This window comes from Saccoglossus kowalevskii, chromosome 20, assembly GCF_978046115.1.
Source record: "Saccoglossus kowalevskii chromosome 20, keSacKowa6.1, whole genome shotgun sequence".
Lineage (NCBI taxonomy): Eukaryota > Metazoa > Hemichordata > Enteropneusta > Harrimaniidae > Saccoglossus > Saccoglossus kowalevskii.
In genome coordinates, this window is record NC_140660.1 from 19211449 (window position 1) to 19239376 (window position 27928).

Consider the following 27928-nt stretch of genomic DNA (forward strand, 5'->3'; position numbering starts at 1 on the left):
TAAAAAAAAAAAAAAAAAAAAAACAACGAAGCGCCTAATCCTGTTGTATTGAATTATATCTGATTCAGCCATAACACTTAGTAAGGGTTTGTCAATTTGACAACTAGGGAACACAAAGAATTTAGTTTTCTGAAAGTATTGTTTATACGTCTGCCGCGATTTGTAACACTTTGTTTTTGTATTCGCATTACTCCTAGTACATTGCTGGCCGTTTTTCGTCCTCGAACATTTTTCTTCTCCAGCCCCAAGTTTTAAAATGGACTACCCGTAATACGTTTAAAATTGAAACACATATATAAAAAAATCTGTCCAAGCTGTGCGGAGTCAACTCAACCGTAACGACCGACAGAGGGCTCGGAGTGAAACCGTTTTCCCAGCATTCGTAGCAAAATCGCCGTCAGTTTGTAACAGACGCATGCGCAGTACTCAATCTACTTTCCAAGATGGCGGAAGGAGGCAAGAGGAGCAGTTTCCTGGGCAAAAGTTTTACTAAACACACAACACGAGCGAAGGAGCGGGTGAGTACGGTAGATTCAGTGTAACTCCAGATATCGTACTAGGCGCCATAACGCGGCGTAGTGTTTACGTAGATGCATTAGGCTACTGTACCACACCTATCGCTGATCGATCAACATTCAAATTCACAACAAAAACACGCCCATTGCATTGCGTACTGTTCCGTCAGGTATTTGAGCAAGTGTCGTCATTCGTCGTCAGCGATCCAAATACCCGACAGTTATTAATTTAATCCGTATCTGCTAACGATGCCGGGGTCGTCGCTTCAGTTAAACGAAGTAGCATTGAGGCTACTGTGAATAATGTTTCTGTAGTACACTGCGTACGGCATTGAAATCTGCGTTAAAGCACGGTCCCTCTACTATGACTGTTGACTGAGGCAAAAAGGTTCAAGTTAATGAGACGTTACGCCGCGACCCAGTTTCGTATGTGGTTGATATTTGATTTAGATCTATTGACAGATGTCGTGCCGCCCTGCTTATCAGTACCGGTTCGTTACTAGTACGTTATTTTTTTGAAGGTGACTTCCACCGAGATTCCGACCTTGATTCGTTTTCATTCAGTGCTTCTCTTGGCCATGGGTTATCTGTGCACTTAATTTAGCTGTCAAAATAGTATGTTTGTAGTTTAGAATCCTGGATCTATTTACAGCAACTATCAGTATCTATATATTTACCCAGATGTGGGGTTTGTGTTACTATGACTTTGAGCAAATAATTTAAACCGCAGATACAGTGTATGAAAAGATTTCAGTATTTAAATAGTAATCTGTGACGGTGCATCATACTTGAATGTGTCAGGAAATCCCTGTAATTAAAACTATCAAAATGCAATTAAGTATACTGAAGAATACTTTATTTTCGCTTGGAATTTATTTTCGCTGAAGGAATGATTCCGTGAAAATAAAATCCAGTGAATAATCTTTTTTTCCTATATTTCACATTCAACTCATCAAATATAAATTCCATACAAAATGCCCAAAAGGCCTTTTCAGTGAAAATTAATACCAGCTAAAGTAAAGTATTTCACAGTATTTTGTTTTTTACAGTTTCAGTTTTGCATAACAATCATGAGTATATGTGTAAGAATAGAATAGAATTGAATAGAATAGAATTGAATAGAATTGAATAAAATAGAATAGAATAGAATAGAATAGAATAGAATAGAATAGAATAGAATTGAATAATGCTTTATTACCACCTTAATGAAATCTGACATTTCAGTTTTGGTAATTGCTGTATTAAAGCTTTTGAAAATAAACTACACATACAATACAATAATATATTGTGCCAATAAGCATTACCATTGGTCTAACAGGAGGATTGGTGATGAAAAATAAACTACACATACAATACAATGATAGATTTCAAATAAACAACAACTAAATTACACTGAAAATATAGCACAACAATACATCAATTGATTTTCACCTTTACTTTTCTTATTTTGTAGGCTTTCTGTATGTGATTTAATAACCCGAGTAGACATTGTTTGTTAATTGTGTATTTAGTAAGATGATGTCATAGTTAGTTTGCCTGATTGGCATAATTCAAAGCGCATTCCATGTTACACACAAACAAACAAACAAACAATTTGAAAACATAATACTGTAGAATACTTTATTTTCGCTTGGAATTGATTTTCGCTATTTTCGCTGAAGGAATGTTTCCGTGAAAATAAAATCCAGCGAATATACTTTTTTTCCTATATTTCACATTAAACTCATCAAAAATCAGTGAAAATAAATTCCACACAAAACGCCCAAAAAGCCTTTTCAGCGAAAATTAATTCCAGCGAATATAAAGTATTCCACAGTATTGCTATGGGTCCCATTTCACACACGACAAGACACAACTTGTGTTGCTGAGATGGATGATAGGGCATGTTTTATTTTAAACAGTCGTTTGAGTCTTCAAAATTACTGTTTATCATAGGTTTAGTTTTTCCAGTGAGTAATATTTTCATTCAGTCGCTGGCTGCCCACTCAAACACCACAATGGATCCTGATATAGAAAAACCAGGGTGGATGCACAGCAAATTGGTGCGCACTGTTTTTTATCAAGCAGATGAGCAAAACATGAACAAGTAACTGTCTGGAAAAATTGCAATACAAATTTGATGCAATTTGCTTAATTTGCAGAGTATAGACAATCAGAGTTACTGTGAAATACTTTATTTTCCATGGAATTAATTTTCACTGAAAAGGCTTTTTGGGCATTTTGTGAGGAACTTATTTTCACTGATTTTTCACTGCGTTTAATGTGAAATATAGGAAAAAAAGTATATTCGCTGGATTTTATTTTCACAGAATCATCCCTTCAGCGAAAATAGCGAAAATAAATTCCAAGCAAATTCCATCCACATTTCGCTATACCAGAATCCATTGCAGTATTTGAGAGGGAAGCCAGCAATCAAATGTAAATACCACTGACTCTGATGACGCTGTGGATCCAGGGCTAAGATTTAGTTTAATCCAAACTGTTACTTTATGTCTCTGCAAGGAAGTCAATAATGTACGTAATAATAATAAAAATAAATTCAAACAATAATAATCATCCAATGAGAGTGCTTAGACTGGTACAGATTCTCCCATGCATCCCTGGAAATGCGGTTATTATGAAAAGTTTTAATAATACATGTCCTTGTTTGGGTCAGCCGCTCAGTGGCGTTCGATATCAGCTTTTAATATGTTAGCAGACAGAATGAACATCTATATACACAGCAAACATAGTGAATTACATTTTCCCCAAAATTCACTGTAGCAATCCAAGAAAAATCGTTGTTTGCCTTTTATAACTAAAAAATGATGCTATTTTTACACCCTCTGATTTCCTCTGTTAGGTTGTGTGTAAACTAGTTTTTAACATGACACGGCTTTGGTGGTTTTAAAGATAGAGGTGATTGGTGATTGTACTGTAGTTGAAACAGTGAATCTGGTTTCTGTTGTGGAATATGGTTATTTTTTTTATTAAACATGTTTAAAACGTGAGGAATGTCAGGAAGAGAAGACTATAAAAACTATTTTGTAGGTGATGACTGAAATTGACAATGGTGCTCAAATGGTTAGAGTGACAATGTGAATAATGTGTGTCTGTCATGCTCAATTTTAGTTAAAGGCCGCGAGTGCGAGTGCTTGTATTCAACCAGGTCTTGTTGATGTCAGGATAGCACATTAAATTACCATGATACCATTATGATAGGAAGATGGTCACACAGCCCTGACACATACCGTAGTCCCAAACATGGGATATGGTTTCTGTGGTACAATGGACTGTATGTGTGCATTAAATTGCCATAATGACATTATGAACAGATGATGGTCACATTGTCCCATGCTGAAATGCATTGTACACATGTGTATTACAACAAATATTTATGTTAGCTTGACCTTTGACCTGTTCATTTTTTTGATGAGGTTCCTGCCCTGCCCTGCCCTGCCCTGCCCTGCCCTGCCCTGCCCTGCCCTGCCCTGCCCTGCCCTGCCCTGCCCTGCCCTGCCCTGCCCTGCCCTGCCCTGCCCTGCCCTGCCCTGCCCTGTGCTTACTTACTACAGGCGTCTCTGTGTGTATGTAGCTGTGAGTATCATTATTGTCAATAATTGGATAGCTTGTAGCCAATCAGGTTATCCTATGTCAGGCAAAGGCTGGTACAAAAGTTGGTCATACAACCTGTTGCAGGTGTGACAGACTTGGTAGATAGATATGGTAGATATTTGCCATCAGACAAAAGAGGATTAATGTCTTGTAACTCACTTCGGACATATAAATCATCACAAGAATTTACCAAATTCAAGATGACAAAAGAATTGTATACGATGATTTGTTTTTGTGATGTGACGTTGCCTCAGTAATGTATAATTGTCACATCAGGGAAAGAAATCTTAATCTACCACTCAATTGTTTTATCACCGTAATATCTGTATTAGAAGCCGCTTTAATAGAAGCCGCTCACATTCTTTTACGAAAATTAAGAACCACAAATGTTCCCCATTTCTGTGTATGCTCAAGCCACATTCTCACTGTTGTATTGTGCCATTTTAATAGAAGTCACTCGGGGATTTTTCTAGAAAACAACTGCAAGAGGGAGCACTGCAATTCAACGGCGCCACCAAGTGGGGGAGATAGGGTTCTCTCTACCAGGGTGTGGAGTTTTTGATAATTCTGAGTTAAAATGGCGCATTCTATGGCTTCCTTGGGGCCAAAAATTACTATCAGACAGGTCACAGTTGAAGACTCAGGCCACATGTGATCCCTGCTGGTCAATCCGAATTTTATGGTTGCCAGAGGATATGCTCCCCAGGGTAAGGGGGCGCATGGCCATGGCATGAGGGCGCTGCCCCCCTGATCTCTTGTTTAAAAAAATCCCTGGTCACTGTTTCTGATACAGAGCTTACAATATGCCATACTTTTTCTTTTTTTTTTAAATATATTTTTTGTGCCAGGCGACAGTTCTGGACATTGAATGTCACTGTTGTCTCTCCTGACTTTTTTTTTGTATGTGCAAATTGCAAGTGCTAGTGCTGACACATAGTGCATTTTTGCCACAGAAGTCATTTCCTGTTTGGGACTACACGACATCAATTTAATGCGTTGTCTTGGCGTCAACCAGGCTCAGTCGAACACAAGCACCTGCGGACCTTAACCAAGGTTCCCCTAAAGTCGCATTTGTTAGTGAACAAGTCTCGACCAATGGAATCGGCCTTCCCATTGAGTCTGTTGCACACTCACCCAGGGTAGGGGTTGACCCTTTGATGTTCAGCCTAAGATAGGATTTGAACTTGGGTCTACCGATCATGAGTCTGATGCAACAACCACTATGCTACCAGTGACCGGTTTACTTACTATACTTACCTCTTGTTTTCTTCATAGATGCTCCGATCATTAGGGAAGGCTGATGAAACAAAAGACCAAATATTCGATGAGTATGTCCAGAATTTCAACAAACAACAAGCGGCAGCCGGTAAACTACAACGAGAAGTCAAGCAGTATATCCAGTGTGTCAAAGGTTGGTAACCATAGCAATGGCTCGTATTATACATCTTTTCCTACAAGGATATATCATGGGAATGCCGAAATCCAAAAAGTTTAGAACAGAATCAGCGAACTTCTTTGTATGGAGTCCGGTCAAACTCTGGTGGCAGCCATGTTTGTTTTTAGTATTAGAGGTCTCTTACGTGCGTAATCATTCTATGTTTGGAATTCGCATTTCCTAATATGGTAGGATGAAAATACCCTGTAAAATACCGCAAAATTACGACACGCTGTAACTTATGGCGTTAAGATGACAGATGTATAATAATCACTGATACTCACAGCAAATATTTTGGTGTTATCAGATTGTAGCAATCTGTAATTAATGTGAAATCTCGTCAGTTTTAGTTTATTTGTCTCTGATCGTTTTCGTATTTCCATTCTGAAGTCAATGTATGCTTGTTCTTTCTTGTACAGTAGTACACCACTTAAATTAACCTGTTCACCACCGGTTTTGACAGATGACCAGTTTACACTGGATTAAACCGGTTTTGACAGATTTCCAGTTTACACAGAATGAAACCAGTTTTGACAGATGACCAGTTTACACTGGATTAAACCAGTTTTGACTGGATTTGATGTACTTTATTTCAGCAATGAGTGCTGCCAGCAAAAGTTTTTATGAAACACTCCGGGATGTCTATGAAGAAGACTGGGAAGGCTACAATCAACTAAATGACCTTGCTGAGGTTTGTTTTTAATAATTTTACAATACAACATCCATACGCATCCGACTAAATGCCCAGCTGGAAAAAAACAACAATATAATGCCGTGTCCTACAGAAGTATGGTATTTTTTCTCAAATTTCTGAATATTGACATTTTTTCACGATCTGTTTTTTTTTTTTTAAAAACTGGTGATTCACAATGTTCAAATTACAAATTAGCCATGATAGATATGTAAATATATGCTTTATATGCAAACATTGATATGCAAAATAGCTGCTATATATGGACATATAGTTTACAGTGAATCAGTTTTGTGAATAATAAGTGCTATTAGGGCAACAAAATGTTTTGTTTTTGACAATGGGAGTCTTTGCAGTTTGCAGTGTGCCCGTCTGTTCCACTGATATCTCAAGAACCATACATCGTTTTTTGATGAAACTTAGTGCATAGATGTTCTGGACCAATGCGCAGATTTGATTAGGTTTTGGTAAAAATCCATGCATAATAATTATCTAATTTGCGTGATAATTAGCTAATTTTCAGCTGTTCCATGACTGTTCCACGGATATCCAAAGAACCAGTCATTGGATTTTGATGAAACTTGGTAAATAGATGCTCTGAATTAATGCGCAGATTTGATGAGTTTTTGATAAAAAGCCGTGGATATTAATTACTTAATTTGCATAATTAAATCAATTGATCAATTTCAATGAAACTTGGTACATGGATAGTCTGTTGTGCACATTGCGCAGACCTTATTAGTTTTACACTAGAATCTGTTCATATTAATTACCTGATTTGCATAATTAGTTCTTCCATCAATATCTTAAGTACAAGTAACTTTGGTATTAATTTTTAATGTCTTCAATACTCTCAGCACACGAGAGTTCTTTCTAAGCTTTCTTTGATTGTCATTGTGCTTGTGAGTTTGAAATCTGAATTCAAATCGTTTATACAATTTCAAATTTCAGTAGAGTGTGCTAATATACGGTAGAATGGAAAGTGCCTTGAAGAATGTTTTGTCAATCCAAATTAGCCTTAAACCACCAGACTTTCTCGCCCAAATTTTATAGAACTTTTTTCTCATTCTTCAATATTTCTGGAAATAAACCCTAACAGACAAAATTTTGTCCTAATCTTTTAAAGGAAAGTGCAGACTATTTTGTGAATTTGTATTATTTAATAAATGTTAAAGGTTGTATAAAAAAAATGATAAACCGTATAATTTTTCAATTTTCAATAATTTAAAAACGAAATCTTATCTTTTTTTAAGACGTACTCTGAAATACTTCATTTTTGCTGGAATTAATTTTTGCTTAAAAAAAGACTTTTTGGGTGTTCTGTATGGATGTTACTTTCACTAATGTTTGATGACTTTAATGTAAAACGTAGAAAAAAAAAGATATATTCTCTGGATTATATTTTCACTGACTTCAGCGAAAATAGCGAAAAATTAAATACAGTACTTAAAAAAAACATTTATTTTCACTGACACTTACTGTGGAATACTTTATTTTCGCTGGAATTAATTTTCGCTGAAAAGGCTTTTTGGGCGTTTTGTATGGAATTTATTTTCACTGATTTTTGATTAGTTTAATGTGAAATACAGGAAAAAAAGTATATTCACTGGATTTTATTTTCACGGAATCATCCCTTCAGCGAAAATAGTGAAAATAAATTCCAAGCGAAAATAAAGTATTCTACAGTAATTTTGATGTATGAGCATATTCACTGGGTATAAAGGTAGTAGCCCAGTCATAATTTTTGACAAAATTGGTCATTAATTGCATGATAATGTTCATTAGTTTATTATGTACGATCATGAAGCTAATGTCTCATGGTACAATGAAATAGCATTATTTTGTGTGTTACAGTTGAGCTATTTGGGAAACGTGTTCTAATATTTCTTGAAAATTTTTATTTTTAGAACAATTCCATAGAACACAAGGTTGAAAAAAAATTGCATTTTTTTGACACTTTTTAGAACCCAGATTTTTTAAAATAATTCAGAACAACAAAAAGTACTCCATCATTAACAGTATATAAATTTTTTAGCCCATGTCACCAGGCTAGATTTTGAGATATAGCATAATAACTCTGCCATAGAAACCTGTGGTAAAAGTGCCAAAATGGTGATTTTCCACTAAAATACAACCATCAATTTCTCAAAAATAAGGCTGGTGACCTCCAACTTTTTTTAAGTCAATATCCTTATATTGCCTTGGAGTACAGTTTATTGCAAAATAAATAAATTCTGGGTATTTTAATTTATGAGTTGGCTTCTACCTTAAGCTCATGAAAATGCCAGTGAAACAATGAGTTCTATTGTTATTTTTTTCATGCTGATATATATTTAATTTAGTAGATTATATTTATCAGTATTTGCAGTTAATCTACTACTGAGATTTGTTATTTTTTCAGACGTGTGAACTATTATGGGATGACTACCAGCATCGACTGTCGGAACAAGTTCATAAACCCATCTCTATTTACCAGAGTCAATTTCAAGACATGAAAGTATGTACAACTAATCCAGGTGGTAATACTGCCCTCTGTGTCTCAGGATGGCCCCCTAGTGTTCATTTGGGTCAATTTCAAGATATGAAAGTATGTACAACTAATCCAGGTGGTAATACTGCCCTCTATGTCTCAGGCTGGGCCCCCTAGTGTTCATTTGGGTCAATTTCAAGATATGAAAGTATGTACTACTAATCCAGGTGGTAATACTGCCCTCTATGACTCAGGCTGGGCCCCCTAGTGTTCATTTGGATCAATTTCAAGATATGAAAGTATGTACAACTAATCCAGGTGGTTATATTGCCCTCTGTGTCTCAGGCTAGCCCCCAAGTGTTCATTTGAGTCATATCTTTTGTTTGTCCAATGTATTGTCATAGAAATGACCTACCTACTTTACAGCCATTGTAGATAAGTGGGTATATAATAATACTACTATATTGACATAGGCTGAATAATAGTAGACGTTAGTATAGCGCTGTGTATTCGCACAAAATAAAAATGCTCTTAAGGTACTCAAACAAAACGCATAAAAAGTTCTCAGTGACAATAAGCCTGTTTGAATAGCATTGTGTATCCACACAAAATAAAAATGCTCTTAAGATACTCAACAAAACACATAAAAAGTTCTTAATGACAATAAGTCTGCTTGAAAAGATAGGTTTTCAACTTCTTTTTAAAAATGTCAACTGAACTGCTATTCTTTACATCAGGGGTAGATCGCTCCTTACTTGGGAACAGCGTAATAAAAAGGATGCTTTTTCAAATGTTTTTTGTGGCAGCTGTTGGTGTATTTAATGTAGAAGCCTACTCATAAATGAACATGCCAAGGATTTATTAATTTTGTAATAAATTGTACTTCAGAGAAATATAAGGATATTGACTTAAAAAAATTGGTGGTCACCAGAATCATTTTTGAGAAATTAAACGTTGTATTTAATTGGATAGTGGCTATTTTATCAGTATTATAATATTTTTACAATAGGTTCTAATGGCAGAGATATTATGCCATAAATTATTGAAATCTTGTAATCAAGAAACGTTGTTTTATATCAATGCAACTTATGTGGAATATCAGCAATGTGATTAAACTTTTGCTAATCGAGTTGCAAAAATAAGTGTTCTGGGTTGAAAAACTCGTACCTTAGAACTGTAAATATTTGCAAATCTCCAAAGTAGAGTCGTAATTTTTCCCTGAAATAGCTTTGCTAGATATGTAAACAGCTAACTTATAACTCACTATTGAAGGGGAAGTCAAGCCAAACAATACAATGACCCCCCCAAGAAAAAGCTTCGCAAATGTAGGAGAATGCAATTTACAGTGTTTTTATATCACTTTTCATTCTCTAGATATTCAACTTTTCATCAGTATTATGTAGTCAGCCATCTTGATTCTCAAGCAAAAGATTATGGGTAAAGTATGACATCATAGAATCTGTTGTCAGAAATTAAGAAAATGATTTCATCTATAACTTCTAATTTTACCCACAATCCTTTGCTGAAGAATCAAGATGGCGGTATACAAAAATTGATGAAAAATTGAATATCTAGAGAATGAGAAGTGATATAAAAAAACTGTAAATTGCTACCCCAGACCATTCGTCCCGGTGTTATCGCTATCGCCACACGAGACTCCAGCTTGTCTCCTATACAATTTTCCTTCCGCCCACTTAATTTTAATATTCATATGACCTTTGCACTGACATCGATAGCCAATCGCATTCGACCGCGGACGTCACTCTAAATAAACAACTGAATAAATTAATATACCATATTTGGAAGATAGCGGGTAAATTCAACGTTGTTGGTGTGTTGCTTCGGGTTCCGAAGTCGCACGAAACGAGTTCATGTTCCGTTATCTTTCGCAAGTAAAATAGGTCGATATGTATTAAACATGGCATTTGTTTTCTTGTTTTAACCCCCTTATTACGCAAGCTTCCGTCGAAGTGGTGTTTTTTTCGACGATTTGTGGCATGTTGCAAAACGAACGAAACATTGCGGCATTCTTAGCGGTGGATAAGGGATCGACTATGTCGTCACATTTATGTCTCGTTTGAAAGAGAATAAACAACCGCTCAGAAAAATATGTTGCTAATATTTAAGTGCGGTGCCTTGAAATCGCCTGCCCGACGTCCAAATTTCAAAAAGATGTTCGATTTGCAATGACGACCGTTCATATGTACTAGGCGACGTTACTAATTACTACTAGGGTCGGTGTTTGCATTAAGAATTATAGAACAAAAGATCAGCAAAGCGGTGCTTTTGTCGGCGATTTTGTCAAAGGGAATATTGATAAAATGTTGCAAAACAGAATCGCGAGTTGGGTGAAAAATTGCGCCGGCGGCATTCTCAGCGATGGCGACACCCGAGAAACACCGTGTCACGGTGCATTCGTGCATCAGTACACCGAAGAAATACATACATATTGTTGCGGACGACTATTGTAGACTGTGTTCGTGTAGTCTTCGAGTTTGTGGACAGTTAAAGTCATGTGTGAATTTATTCAAGCCAGGAAAAGCAGGAGGGATAACCTGCCCGACCACGTTCAAGTTCAAAACGACGTTCCATAACTTTCTCACATTCAATTTGCAATGATGACCGCAGTTCATATGTACTTAGCGACGTGACGGACATTAACAACCATGATGTTGAAAAGGAGTTTGATGAAAATATGCCATTTCCAATTAGAAATCATTTTGATTTGATTTATGGATGGCGAGCACCGACACTCCGATCCGATGAACTAATCAAAACTAAAATGGCGTGTGTCACGTGACTTTGTTTACTAAAGATAGCGTGGGCGTTTGATTGACACTCAACTCATTAGTATTCCACCAATCACAGCTACATCTACTTTCTGGATGTGCGCAGTCAAATTGTATAGGAGACAAGCTGGAGTCTCGTGTGGCGATAGCGATAACACCGGGACGAATGGTCTGGGGTAGTAAATTGCATGTTCTTACATTTGCTGAGCTCTTCCATCGAGGAGTATTATGTTGTTAGCCTTGACTTTCACTTTAAGATCAACGGATTTATTCCCATTCATTCATGAACACAATATATAACACAACTTTTGATATTTTCGCCCGGGTGATACTTCAGACATGTATTCAAGACGTTAGCGATTGGATGTCTTGTAATTTCCTACTTTTGAATGTGTCGAAAACTGAATTTGTGTGCATGTCGTCTCGGAGATTCTCACAAGACTCGTGTCCTTTGTCTAGTATCGCAATTGGTGAAGAATTGGTTAGTGCTTCGTCAAGTGCTAGAAACTTAGGTGTCTTGTTTGATTCGCAGCTATCTATGGAAACACACATTTCTACTATTTGTAGATCTGGATATTCCCATCTAAGAAATATTAATCGTATTCGTAAATCATTATCCCAATCTGATACTGAAAAGTTGGTACATGCATTCATATCTTCTCGCTTAGACAGCTGTAATTCATTATTGTCTGGTCTCCCTGTAACTAAGATAAAACCTCTTATTCGTGTACAAAATGCAGCAGCCCGCCTTGTCACTCGTGCTCGAAAATATGACCACATTACAGACATTTTTATTAAACTTCATTGGTTACCAGTTGTACAAAGAATCAATTTCAAATTACTTTTACTAGTGTATAAATCTTTGTATGGTTTTGCCCCAAATTATCTATGTGAATTAATCGAATTTTATGTACCTAGTCGTAGTTTAAGATCTGAATCAAAGTTTCTTATTAAAACTCGTCAGGTGTGTAGTAAAAAGTCCAAGGTGTTATACAAAGACCGTGCTTTTGAAAATTTAGGTCCTAAACTTTTTAATGAATTACCTCTGTCTGTTCGTTCTAGTCCTTCAGTAGACATTTTTAAATCCAGACTGAAAACGCACTTATTTAAATGTGCTTTTAATATTTGACTGATTGTTTATTGTATCAGCGCCTTTGATCTTCATATGTTGGAATTGTTGCGCTTAATTAAATAAAGTTATTATTATTATTATTATTATTATTATTATTATTTTTGGGATCTCCAAAGTAGAGTCGTATCTTTTCCCATAATTGACCTCTCTCAATACGTAAGCAATCCAAATAGCTAATTTCTGATTTACCTCTGAAGTTCAACAGATTGGTTCTCAATTCGTCATAAACGCAATTCTGTCACAACTTTTTATATTTTTTTTTATCTTTTTTTTTTTAGGGAAAAGTATCAAAACGAGGTAGAAAACTAGTAGATTATGACAGTGCGAGGCACGCTGTGAACGCTTGTCAGAGTACGAAGAAAAAAGACGAGGCTAAAACCATGAAGGTAGTGCATGATCACAACAACTGGTATTTCATGTTTTGTATTTGCAAAGATTTTGGTGCAAAATATTTTAAATTTTTGAACTTTTTCAAATAAAAAAATAATTTCTACTAACTAGTTTTCTTTCTCTCTCCGACTTTTGTGCTATGCTAATTGGTTATTACCCATAAAATATGGTAATGTTTGCCCAAAAGTCCACTGTCAAATACCTGAGTTTGTTGACTTTTAACATTTGTCTGCACTTTTTAGCCCCCGTTCGGTCGAAGTCCGAAAACGGGGACTTATAATTCGGTCTCAGTGCATCTGTGCGTCCGTGCGTCCGTCTGGAGTCATATCTCAGAATCCCTTGGACCGATTCCGTTCATTCTTTGCATGTGCCTAGTACTTTATGTGGGACATGCACATGCAGTGGTTTAGCGATTCAATTCTAAATGGCCGACTGGCAGCCATCTTGTTTTTTGATAATGTTGTATTTTGGACATGCTTTGTCAGTTGTCATTCAAACTTGGTACATAGTTTATACATGTTAGGATACATGTCCATGACGATTTATTTCGCAATTGGATCAAAGATGGTCGACTGGCAGGCATCTTGTTCTTGTTTTTTTATGCGGTATCTTGGACGTGCTCTGTCAGTTTTCATTCAAATTTGGCACATACATCATACATATCAGTGTGTTTCATAATCAGATCAAAGATGGCTGAATAACGGCTGTTTTTATTTTGGCCATATTACACGAAACACATGTTTTGATGTAAATAAACAATCTGTTGTATACGTCATTTGGAACTCAAGTTTCAAGGACATGCTCTCGACAATATGACGAGCACAAAGAGAACTTAATGGGGTCTGTGTCATTTTCAATGACTTGTTTCTAATATTTTTCAATAATCTGGAAATGAACCTTAATTTTTGAGCCAACAGACAAAATTTTAGTCTATTTTCAATTTTTATTCAACAAATTTTTGTCTCAATCTTCTGAAGGAAAGTGCAGACTATGAACAGGACTATTTTGTGAATTTGTGATGAAAAAGAGGTAACTTAAGTATATAAAACTTAAAATATATGATACATTTACTTTGGGTTATTGTTTGTCAAATGTGGCCTTGTATGCAAGTAGTTGTCAGAAGAAACCAACCTTGTTATTTCTTAAAATGCCATTGCATATTAATTAGCTGATTTGCATAATATTTTCAGTATCAATTTTTGTGTCTTAGACCAAGTGCCTACATTTTTTTTTCACCATCATTTTTCGCATTTTTATTACGCCTAGTTTGTATTCGTTTTTCCTAGCTAATTTTGGATCAGATTTTTTTGACAAAAAACACAGAATAAATTGTATTTTTGTCCTATACTGCATTATCTGACCAATGGTTTTTTTTTTTTTTAGGCGCAAGAAAGTTTTACAGAGGCCAAGAAATTGTATGATGATTTAAATAATGAATTATTAGAAGAATTACCATCACTATACGACAGGTATGTACTGTTAGCCTTTTCACCACCAGACTTTCTCGCCCAAATTTTGCTGCATTTTCTGTTATATTCTTCAATATTGAGAATACCGCCCTCTCGTGTTGTACTAATTTATGCCGGACTGTAGTGTACATTATAAATAGACAATAACATATTTTTGTGTACCTGCCATTTTCTAGCATTAAAATAATGTTACATTTCTATTCTGGAATGTGAAAAGTGAAAATATGAGATGGTCACCTGTGAAATCAGACTGTCAAACATTTTTTTGGTGATTTCTTGATTCTGTGGCATTTGTAAAGACAAAATTTTGCAAAAGTCATGGAAACTTGAATTTCAAAGAACCCCAGGGAAATATCCAATATCAATTGTGAAATCTTGTTTCTCATGAAATTAAATTGATAATATGTAATAAGTACCGATAATATGAAACAAGATGTGTGAATTGACCAAATCACACACATCATTTTTTTTTATTATATAGAAAGTAATTTTTATTTCATTTCGACAAACATAAGACAAAAAAAAGAAGAAAAAAAAGCACACGCATCTTAAAGCGAGAGGGTCGTCACGTGCGCACGCACAGGAATTGAGTCCCAACCGACGATAACAACACACGTTAAAACGCAAAGGCTCTTGGGTAGACACTTGTATGTAAACAATGACACGCTATGGCCATCTGACGCATGCGCAGGTGACGACTCCCCCGCTTTGAATGACTGAAAAACATCTATTTATGTTTGTTTATGTGATGTCCGAGGTCAGGTGAAGTTGTCCTACGACATCCATGTCACCTGTGTTTCCAAATTGCAATTTTTCAATAAGTTCTCTGTGTTTCCAAATTGCAATTTTTCAATAAGTTCTCTGTGTTTCCAAATTGCAATTTTTCAATAAGTTCTCTGTGTTTCCAAATTGCAATTTTTCAATAAGTTCTCTGTGTTTCCAAATTGCAATTTTTCAATCAGTTCTCTGTGTTTCCAAATTGCAATTTTTCAATAAGTTCTCTGTGTTTCCAAATTGTAATTTTTCAATAAGTTCTCTGTGTTTCCAAATTGCAATTTTTCAATAAGTTCTCTGTGTTTCCAAATTGCAATTTTTCAATAAGTTCTCTGTGTTTCCAAATTGCAATTTTTCAATAAGTTCTCTGTATTTCCAAATTGCAATTTTTCAATAAGTTCTCTGTATTTCCAAATTGCAATTTTTCAATAAGTTCTCTGTGTTTACTTCACAGTCGGATACCTCTGTATGCGAATACATTCCAGATAGCATTTTCAGCGGAATCTACTTTCCATGGTGAATTATCAAAAGCAAAAAATCAATTGAACGATATCATGGATCAGTTAGCACAGGCCGCCAGTAATGGCTCGTATAATGTAGGAAGGCCTTCAAGGTGAGTCCAATACTTGTAATTTTTTTTTGCACAACATTTTGCACATTTTCATGTTGTTTTTTTTACAATTTCTTCATTAATTTTGGACCAAATGGACACAATTTCCCATTGGCTACAAGTTTTGATCAAAATTGTTGAAAAGTATTCACCTCAAAACTTCTTTGTCAGTAGCATACCTGTCACCTTGGATTGAACACAGAAACAAAAGAACTGCATCCTGGGAAAGTGTGCCACAGACTCAATGAAAAAACCACAGCCATTGGTCAAGAATTATTCTCAAACTGATAGGGATAGTGGTCAACCAGGCTTCATAGCTCTGGCCTCACCTGAATAGTTGAATTGTCATTTGCTGTCCTGCCCTGTCATGTTGTCAAAAGTTATTTGAACCCAGTGAAAATAAAAGTAATCTACTGTATGTTAATTATATGTCCTCTTCCAAGGAAAAAAATGTATTATATTCTCATTTAGAATCTGTTCTCTTTTTTTAACTAGAGATTCTGACAGTTATGATGATTCTCATTCACCATCACCAAAAGCGCCCTCAACACCGGAACAGAAAAGTAGTTTAGCAAGAGTTTATAATGTCACAATTCCGAACAATGAGAATGAATTGGACAAACACAAAACTAAAGTTCTCTCGGCTCCAGCTGCAACACCCGAAGATGATACAGAGTACAAGGTTCCCAGGGCAACTGTGGAAAATGGTGATGAGGGTCGGCCTGTGGGTGGCGCTGAAGGAGGTGCCTATGAAATGGTTCAAATTGGTGCACAGGTAATTATTTGTCATACAGCGCCATCTAGTGACATACTATAGAAATAGTGCTTTGTTGTAGTCCTAAATATGTTGAATATAACGTCCTCTTGTATTGAATGTAGTACCCCCTAGTGCTGTAATTCCTCTGACTTTTGTACCCCTCTCAATACTGGTAGTTACCATCTATTTCCTATCATATTGCTCTGTCAGAAGTTTTGAGAATATCGCCCTCTAGTGTTGTACTAAGGGCCATCTAGTGTTGTAATTCATCTGATGACCTTTGTACTCCCTTCGAAAGTTAGTCCCTTCAGCCTACCATGCTGCTATGTCAGTGTAGTGCCCTCTAGTTTTGAGAATATTGCCCTCTAGTGTTGTACTTAGCCCTCTAGTGTTGTAATTCATCTGATGACCTTTGTACTTCCTTCTATATAGTTAGCCTCTTCGGCCTACCATGCTGCTGTGTCAGTGTAGTGCCCTCTAGTTTTGAGAATATCGCCCTCTAGTGTTGTACTAAGTGCCTTCTAGTGTTGTAATTCATCTACTGACTTTTGTATCCATCTCCAAGTTACCCTCTCCAGCCTACCATACTGCATCATCTGATTTTCAAATTGACCCAGCAACAACAACAATAACAGTCCCACCGACAACAACAACAACAACAACTACATCAACAATAACAACAACAGAGGAATATTTACCACCGGGTGTACTATATAAGGTAGGAGGAACTAGTTTTAATGACCATCAGTTTTGAGCTATATTTTTGTACATGTATTCTGTTATTTGAATTCGCATTCCCAATAGTCAGATTTTAGACTATTTGACAATGTCAAACCAAGCTTGCGCGCGTAAGCCATATGGCTAAGGGCACCAATAGCCGTATTCAGTCCATAGAGGTTTTATTATATACCTTATGGGTATAATTACAATTTTACCATGGTGTGACCGCAACCACAGGGAGGCAATTTAGAATGACGCACTTTGTTTTGATTGATGAAAGCTGGGCCAGGCGGGATACAAGAAATTATTGCCCGGATGTGAGGGCGCACTTCCAATAGCGTTACAAGGTCGGGCAATACAAGGTGCATGATAATTATGATTTCACTATGTAAAATGACAAATTATCACTATGTGAGTCAGATTTTACACTATTTTACTATGTTAAACCGTACTCTCCTTATACCAATCGTATTAAAGAGTTCAATCAAATTATTTATTATTGGTGCAAGGTAGGTATGATTTCACTTTGTAAAATGACAAATTATCACTACCTAATTATCACTATCTGATTCTGATGTACAATCTACAGAAAACGTCTCACTGACCCCTGACTGCTCTAAGCATTGTAAGGATTTCGGTTTTTGTTCAGTTTACGAGATGTCTTGTTCAACAGAATCTTGAAATCATATTTGAAGTTCTTCCTCAAATAAAATAAGTCATACATGCACACATGTGAATGGTCTTAAGTATTTGAGTGCAATGAAAATTACGATTAATATGGTGATTACTGGTAGATACCTCAACCTTGTACCCGTATTTTGGATGGGTCACATGCACAAACTTGATATGTACTAGTTGTGAATTCTTTCTTCCTTTCCCTGTAGGTATTCTTTTCATTTTCTGTACAATGTCATGTATTTATATAATTATCTTCTAACAAAGAAATAAAAAAAATAAAAACTTGACATGTACACAATGCATCTTGGGATACATACATACGTGTCTATTTCTTTCATGTTGCAATTCAAGATGGCCGACTGGTGAAATTTTTAAAGTTGAACAAGTTTAAATGAGTTTTACATGTGTTGCGTACGTTGCTTTGAGTCCCATGTCAAATACGACACGATGCGACCTCCACCACCCTTTAACGCGGGGGAGTCGTCACCTGTGCTGCGTCAGATGGCCATAGCATGTCATTGTTTATAAACCAGCATCTACCTATGAGCCTTTGCCTTTGCGTGAGACTCAATTCCCGCATGTGCGCAGGTGACGACCCTCTCGCTTTAAACTTGATAACTCATGGAAACCATAATGCAATTAATTATATGTTTACTCCTGTTTTTAGCTCCGCTGTCGACTTTGTCGAGCGGAGCTTATATGAGTGACTGTCCGTCGTCCGTGTCAATGTTTTACTTTTTCGACTTCTTCTTGAAAACTACAAGCCTGAATGCTTTGATACTTGGTGTATTAGTACCTTGGGTAGACCTCTCTTAGGTTTGTTCGTTTCATGTTGATATCTTCAATTCTCTAATTTTGGTGAATATTTTTGTCATTTTTGGTAAAAAGTGATATTTTCGACTTCTTGTTAAAAACCGCAAGTCCAATTGCTTTGATATTACATATATTGGTACTACATGTAGACCTCTCTCAGATTTGTTCATTTTGTAATGATATCTTTAATTCTCTAATTTTGTTGAATATTTTTGCCATTTTTGGTAAAAAGTGATATTTTCGACTTCTTGTTAAAAACCGCAAGTGCAATTGCTTTGATAATACATATATAGGTACTACATGTGGACCTCTGAGATTTGTTCATTTTGTAATGATATCTTTAATTCTCTAATTTTGGTGAATATTTTTGTAATTTTTGATAAAAAGTGATATTTTCGACTTCTTGTTAAAAACCGCAAGTCCGATTGCATTTATATTACATTTATAGGTACTACATGTGGACCTCTCTCAGATTTGTTCATTTTGTAATGATATCTTTAATTCACTAATTTTGGTGAATATTTTTGAAATTTTTTGTAAAAAGTGATATTTTTGTCCCATTGCTTGATACTATACATATTGTTCATTTTCTAATGATATCTTCTGTTCTTTAATTGAAATGTGCATTGCTAACAGCGGAGCTATCTCAGCCGAGAGGCTGCTTGTTATTTTATTGTCATGGTAACAAACTTTTTATTTCACTTCAGGTGCGAGCTACACATAAATATGAAAGTATGGACACGGATGAACTTAGTTTTGAAAAAGGAGAAATTATATTTGTTGTGCCCTTCGATGATCCAGATGATCAGGTGAGTGGCCTCCCCCATTCCAGTAATAGTTTCTTCCACCGGCTACACAATGAGAAACAATGAACAGATGAAATGAAACATTAGGACAAACAATTTTTTTGAGTCTTGTATAATTTACAATTTATAATACTAACAGAAAACTCTAAAAATGCTAATTTAAATCTGGTTATTAGAAAATTGTCTAATTTATGCAAATTTAGGTAAATTATATTAATGATTTTCAACCCCAAACTAATCTGGTTTTTGGGTTGTAAAATACTAGTACTGTAAAATACTTTATTTTCGCTTGGAATTAATTTTCACTGAAAAAATGAAAACTAATGTAACAATGAACTAAAAAAATGAAAACTAATGTAATAATGAACCAAAAAATAAAAACTGATGAAACAATGAACCAAAAAATGAAAACTGATGATACAATGAACCACAAAATGAAAACTGATGATACAATGAACCAAAAAATGAAAACTGATAAAACAATGAAGCAAAAAATGAAAAGTGATGAAACAATGAATTAAAAAAAATTAGAACTGATGATGCAATGAACCAAAAAATGAAAACTGATAAAACAATGAAGCAAAAAATGAAAAGTGATGAAACAATGAATTAAAAAAATTAGAACTGATGATGCAATGAACCAAAAAATGGGAACTGATGATACAATGAACCACAAAATGAAAACTGATGATACAATGAACCAGAAAATTAGAATTGATAATACAATGAATCAAAAAATTAGAACTGATGATACAATGAACCAAAAAATAAAAACTGATGATACAATGAACCAGAAAATGAAAACTGATGAAACAATGAACCAGAAATAAAAACTGATGAAACAATGAACCAAAAATGAAAACTGACGAAACAATGAACCAAAAATGAAAACTGATGATACAATGAACCAGAAAATGAAAACTGATGATACAATGAACTAGAAAATGAAAACTTATGATACAGTGAACCAGAAAATAACTGATGATACAATGAACTAAAAATGAAAACTAATGATACAATTAACCAGAAAATGAAAACTGATGATACAATGAACTAGAAATGACAACTGATAAAACAATAAACCAAAAATGAAAACTGATGATACAATGAACCAGAAAATGAAAACTAACGATACAATGAACTAGAAAATGAAAACGTATAATACAATGAACCAGAAAATAACTGATGATACAATGAACCAAAAGTGAAAACTGATATACAATGAACCAGAAAATGAAAACTGATGATACAATGAACTAGAAAATGAAAACTGATGATACAATGAACCAAGAAATGAGAACTGATGAAACAATAAACCAAAAATTGAAACAATGAACCAGAAATGAAAACTGATGAAACAATGAATCAAACTACATGTATGAAACAATAAATTTATGTTCTATCCTTGTTTGTTACAGGATGACGGTTGGTTGATGGGTACAAGATCGTCAGACGGAGCCAGGGGCGTTTTCCCAGAAAATTTTACAATTAAGATATAGGATTCATCTATCACGCACTGTAAACCGATTTATTATTGCGAGAGACTAATTTTTTGCAAATTACGTAGTAGTGTTCTTTTTCATGAAAATTTCTCGCATCAAAAAATGAAATGGTTTACAGTGTATTCTAAGGATTTATAAAACTTAGTGTAACATGCTTGAAGAATCTAACGTAGTGGCATGAAATAGATATGATCTGTTCACAAGAATACGCAGCTTTCTGGATCTAGTTGGATCTTCCTTTCGTTCTCTTCACTTCCATACCTACACCTGGTTAAGAATAAGATGTGGTGTTCTGCAGTTTGCGATTGTAAGACGTGGTTCCTTTCGGTTTGCGATTGTAAGACGTGGTTCTTTTCGGTTTGCGATTGTAAGACGTGATTCTCTTAGGTTTGCGATTGTAAGACGTGCTTCTCACAGGTTTGCGATTGTAAGACGTGGTTCTTTTCGGTTTGCGATTGTAAGACGTGGTATTCTGCGGTTCAGCAATTATTATCACTCGTTTAGGTGGCTGCTGTGCAGCAAACGTTGTTCAAGATGGCAATGATCACTGACCACCGGTAATACCCGCCAAGGATTGGCGTACACGCAACGTCAAATGAAACGATCTACACTTGGCTCATCAGAGCAATACTATCACACACCGTTGCTTTGATGACTATCCGATAAATTATTCAAGCAGGGGTAGATTTTGCATGAAGATTGCATCAGCCTTTGTCGCTTGTACGGACCAGCGAACAGTTGACGCTGGTCGTCAAATGAATTTTGGTTTTCCCCCTATGTATACAAGTTTTTAGAGAGTAAACTTTCTATATATCAGCTGAATAATCATTCTTGTTTTTTTAAATAATCATGCTATTGTGTGTTTATGCTAGGAAGATGTCATTTTCCTTTCAAATGTCGCCAAATTATCATTTGTTTGTGGGTAAAAACTCGCTCATTTTTAAAAAGCGCATCATCCGAATCAAAGTGTTGATGACAATGTCTTCCTGTACACGTCAAGTGTATTTCGTTTTTACCAATTTCAACTTCGAACAAATGCCCTTTCACTGTCGTTGCTAACATATAACCTTCCGCCAAGCAGTCTTGTTAAATTAAAGCCACCTACGCATGCCCGGGATTTGAGTCCCAAGCGACGATAACAACACGATGCTTGTTTGTAAACAATGACATGTTAATTCCATCTGACACATGTGCAGGTGACGACTCCCCCGCTTTAATAATCTGATGAGTCTTCAAGAATTTTGATAGAAACCAGTTTTCAAATTACAGTGTTGTAAAAAGATTTTAGCCGCAAATCTGCACCAATTTTCGGTTTCATTTGAAAAATCGATTTTAAATGTTGAGTTTATGAATTCATACTGTATTTTATATTTGGATAACCCAACACATCATTTGCACATAGTGAAGTTGGGAAAATTGGAAACAATGTGTCCAGTGTAAAATATTTCCAGAGAAGAATGCAACATCTCATTTGCATATTGGGAAAGTTGGAAACCATGAGTCTAGTGCTAAAAACAAAACACGTAATTTGCATATATTGAGTTTTTTCACACAAGAATGCAAACGTATAATTTTTGAGTATTAGAGAACTAGAAACAAAATTATTTTCAATGAATTTTTTGTCATTCATACATTACTGTGCTTGATTTACCAAGTAGCCATACATGTAATTTGCGTACATTGAGGTTGGAAAAATTGAAAGCAAACCTATTTCCAGAGAAAAATGCAGGATAGGAGACTTAGAAAACACAAGTCCTTTGCAGTTTTATCTAAAAGAAGAATGTAATTTGTATTTATTGAGGTTTCGTGTTAAGGTAATTTGCTACTATCAAAAAAATTTCACACTAAATTATTCAAAAACTGTTGTGTAATGATTTGAATAAGTCATTCATGTTTGAAGTTTTTTTTTTTTACAGAGAAAGAATTACTGTAAAACATGTTGAAAAAGCTGCATGCAATTTTAGCGAATTGTGGTGAAATGACGTAATAGCGAAATGTTGATTTAGCGAATCTCTCGTCATTGTTGATTTCTTTGTATGGTGGCCATTTTGAATTGATAATAAAGTCATTAGCGATATCTTGAATTAGCGAATCAGTTCTGCCGCTAAATTCGCGAAAAAGACATGTTTTACAGTATGTGTTTAAAAGAAAACATGCAAAATAATTTTGGAACATTTTCCATCGGGATCTATGTTAAACACAATATTCCTTGATGACTTTTATTAAAGCGCACGCACGGGACTTCAGTCCCAAACGATGATAACAACACATGCTGAAAACGCAAAGGCTCATGGGTAGACGCTTGTTTGTAAACAATGACACGCTATGGCCAACAGACGCATGCGCAGGTGGCGACACCCTACTTTAAATGGTCGGTGTTGTGTTCGATATGGAACTCATAGCGACATACACAACGTGTGTAAAATATATTGTTGGTTACGTTAAATCAGAACATGCATTGCACAACTACCATCCCCCTTTATTATTCAAACTTCATGACTGTCATATATAGCTCTCATAACACTACATATTATATTTTTTGGATAGGTTACTGAAAAAAAATTATTTGAGTTATGATGAAATATTTCTGTCGTTAGAACCAATTGTAAACTACTCAAAACATGCATTTTTTATCAATTTTGAAGGTGGTTTTTGTGGAAAAATTAGTTCGCTGACTATATATCTTATATTTTTGAATTTAAACATTAAAGTAACTTTACCCAAATAGTCAGTAATTTCTGATTTTGTTTTCGTAAATGTAATGAACCACCTAAACTGTAAACACACAAAACATCCTGAAATATAACGTGTGCTTTTGCAAGAACAACCCTGCCTGCAGCATAATGGACTCTCTCAAGCAAAATATGGTATTGACTCTTTTATAGGCTGATATGTAGGTGTGTGTAGCGCCCTCGCCAGCTGAACGGCATCAGACCCCACTAACGTCTGACAGAATAGTGTATGTCTTGTCGGCAAGATCAATACTTTGAATTTGCGAAGTTTATGCCGCCTTGCAATGAGTTTCAATAAATATTCATTTTGGTGGTCATGGTGACACAGTCAATCTGCAGTTTGCATTGTTGGCAAAAAATCACACTGTTTTCAACAAGATAATAAACATTGGGCCGGAAATTTGCCAGCCATTAATTTGCCATTAAATTGTTTTTACTTTTCTTTTTTTTTTTTCAATTTATTTTTTGAGACATTGATCTGATCTGTAAGTTTTTGTGTTGATACATCCAAAATTATCGACAAAGTTATTGAAATTTATGCAAAATTGTTACAGACAAATTGTTGGCGGGTAAATTTGTGGCGTTCAAAAAGTTAATTTGTGTGTTTTACGCTTTGTGTACTGTTGTGTCTTTTGTTTGAGTTAATCTTATTTTGTATTAATTAATTTATTTATTATTAAGTCTTCATTGCCAGTGTGAAACTCGTACATTTTTTTTTAATCAAAATTTCTTTGAAATCTAACAAATTAAATAACCATGACTGAAAACATCCCATAAAAAATGTCTGCAAGTTTTGTTGTATAACGTTTAAAAAGTAAATTTTGTCACTTTTAACAAAACTAACCTGCATGAAATTTTTCAATTTTTGTCCACAAATTTTCATTAAAAGCTGCAGCAAATTATGTTCATTTGGTTCCAAATTAACAATGAAACTTTAGAAAATTCATAAAAATATCGCTTCATGATTATAGTAGTATTCAGTTTATAGTCAAACTGCATTCTTAACTATTTGACCTTTACAAATAGTTGTGATGAATATTCATGAATTGTATCATGAATACGTATAAGGTTATAAATCTGCTCATGAATATTCATGAATCATTCATGAATATGTATGAGTTTATAAATCTGCTCATGAATATTTATGAATTGTATCATGAATATGTATGAGTTTATAAATCATGAATATTCATAACTTTTTGTAATTTTATCATTAAAGAATATTCATTGCTTCATGTTGTATTTATATTCTTTGTGTAGTTGACAACTGAATGCCAAAGTCACGTTTCACAAATCTGCATAATTTTTTTCATTTTTTTAAAAAAAAATTCAACTTCTGTAACGATTGACAAACTAAGTCCATTTGGTCTAAAATTAATTGATCATTTGTAAAATACATAAAAAAAAATGTTGTGCCAAAATTTTGGCGGGAAAAATGATAGCGTTCAAATATTGTTGGAAATATATCACTGCATTTAGAGATTTTATGTTGAACAAATATCACAACTACCTTGTAAACAGTGTCCTGTATTTTTTTGTAATTCAGTAGTTTTTTCGCCTTGCTAAAAATAGTAGTTTTTACATGTAGTGTTTTTCAACATTTTGTGATAAATGTAAAATAATAAATAGTTTTATTGCATTCATTGCTGAATAAGAAAGCAACTATAAGTTTTGGTTGAAAATAGTTGAATAATTTTTAATGCTGTATTAGTGGTGCAAATATTTTAAGAGGAGTGGAGTATTTTTAGGGTTTGAAAAACAAGGGCTAGTTACACCGCCCTATTTACATGCATGTAATTATTTTGCTATCACTATTTTGTCAGGGAAGCTGAATTTTATTTGTTACCTGTGCCCAGGAACATGTATAGGTATCTTGTTGTATGGTGTCATTTTTTTTATTTGAGTGAGCTGGTAGATGTAGTAGAACATGGTGAATACAAATGAGGTAAATTCATTGTATTCAAATAAGGTTAAACATAGTGTATGCAAATATGGTAAAAACATTGTGTACAAATTAATATAAATATGGTTTATTCAAATTAGGTGAATACATTGTATTCAAATACACTTGAATATTAGTGTATGCAAATGAGGTTAATAAATTGTGTTCAAATTAGCATAAACAGTGTGCAAATAAGGTCAAAACATTGTTCATTTTTGCGTAAATGTGTATGCAAACGATTCAAATACACTGTATTCAAATATGGTATATGTAAATGAGGTAAATGCACGTTGAATGGGCTCAAATATGGTGTATGCAAATGAGGTATATAAACTTGAACATTGCATAAAAGTCTTTTCAGTGAATTAATTCCAGCTAAAATAAAAGATATTGTAGAAAAATACATAAAAATTGATGCACCATAGTTTGGCGGCCACTGCATTGTAACACTGAATTTGCATACAACAATGTGTTTCTATTAGAGCAAGTACAATATTTTATTTAGTATCTTATTTGCATACCTGTTATTGGTCATTCATGAATATTCATGAGTAAATTCCACTAATCATGAATATTCATGAGCATTTTCCACCAATCATAGATGCGCATGACATTTTAAAATTTGCATCATGAATATTCACTAGTTGATTTGTATAATTTAAATTTATTTGTGTAGTTGAATTTTTTGTGAACGAGACAATTTGTATATTGACAGAAACAGTAATACATGTAATGAAGGTCTAGTTATTTGATGAACAGGTTCCTTGTAATCAAACACTGATGGTAATATTTATTATGAATATTCATGAGTTGTAGTATCGTGAAATTCATGAGCAAGTTTTGTGGATCTCATCAATTCCTTATCGTGACAGAATGAATAATAGGTGTAATGAATATTCATGAGTTGTATCATGAATATGCATGATTTTCATGTAAATCCACTCATGAATATTCATAATTTTTTGAATTTGCACCTTGACCATATTACATTTATATTCTTTGTGCAGTTGATAAATTTAACAGAGCCATAAGATATTGACTGTTATTCATTTAAATTTGCAAATATACTCAACATATTCAGGTGAATGTATTGTGAATGGAGACAGCTGATTGGCCAAGTTTATAGTGTGAATGGAGACAGCTGATTGGCCAAGTTTATAGTGTGAATGGAAACAGCTGATTGACCAAGTTTATAGTGTGAGTGGAAACAGCTGATTGGCCAAGTTTATAGTGTGAATCGAGACATCTGATTAGCCAAGTTTATAGTGTGAATCGAGACATCTGATTAGCCAAGTTTATGGTGTGAATCGAGACATCTGATTGGCCAAGTTTATAGTGTGAATGGAGACAGCTGATTGGCCAAGTTTATAGTGTGAATCGAGACATCTGATTGGCCAAACTGTGGTGGTGGATTATTAACTTTGACAATCAAATATTTTGTGAATATTATATATTCATAAGTTACCCAATAGAACCTTCATGTTTGACATTTTTTCTTAAATCATTTGCATGTTGAAATTGATTCAGTTGTGAATATTCAAATATTTTAAAGGATCATCTGTATGTTGAATATATTTATATTTTCAAATATTCAGATTTGATTAGTCAGCTCAGTTGTGAATATTCAAATATTCTAATGGCTCATTTGTAGAATATTTTCAAATATTCAGATTTGATTAGTCAGGTCAATTGTGAATATTCAAATTTTTTAAAGGCTCATCTGTAGAATATTTTCAAATATTCAGAATTGATTGGTCAGGTCAGTTGTGAATATTCAAATATTCTAATGGCTCATCTGTATGTTGAATATTTTTAAATATTCAGATTTGATTTGATATATATATATATACATACTCATCTGACTCATCAGACCTGTTTGCTTTCAAATTTGATTGGCATGATGTTATTACTACTTTGCATATTTGAAATTGATTGATGGGATCATTTGTATGCTAAATTTGATTGATATTTTATACTTCCTTCCAGTGTAGTGTGAAGAAATAAATCCTACAGTCTAAGCCATTATCACATGACTGTTTTGAATATCATTTACATTTTTGTCGTTAATTGTGAAATATCACTAGCTGATAGGTTGCGGTATACGTAGAC

General features: G+C 34.5%; 1 protein-coding gene across 1 annotated transcript; it reads left to right on the plus strand.

Annotated features, from left to right (window-relative positions):
- Positions 1-404: 404 nt before the first annotated feature.
- Positions 405-27844, plus strand: LOC100375974 (myc box-dependent-interacting protein 1-like). Its single transcript, XM_002736648.4, has 11 exons — positions 405-518; positions 5385-5520; positions 6141-6235; positions 8637-8732; positions 12905-13012; positions 14400-14485; positions 15714-15872; positions 16365-16644; positions 17192-17344; positions 19545-19646; positions 21062-27844. Exons 1-11 carry the CDS (start codon positions 444-446, stop codon positions 21140-21142), a joined length of 1371 nt encoding a protein of 456 aa, XP_002736694.1. The 5' UTR covers positions 405-443; the 3' UTR covers positions 21143-27844.
- The last annotated feature ends 84 nt before the right edge of the window (positions 27845-27928 follow it).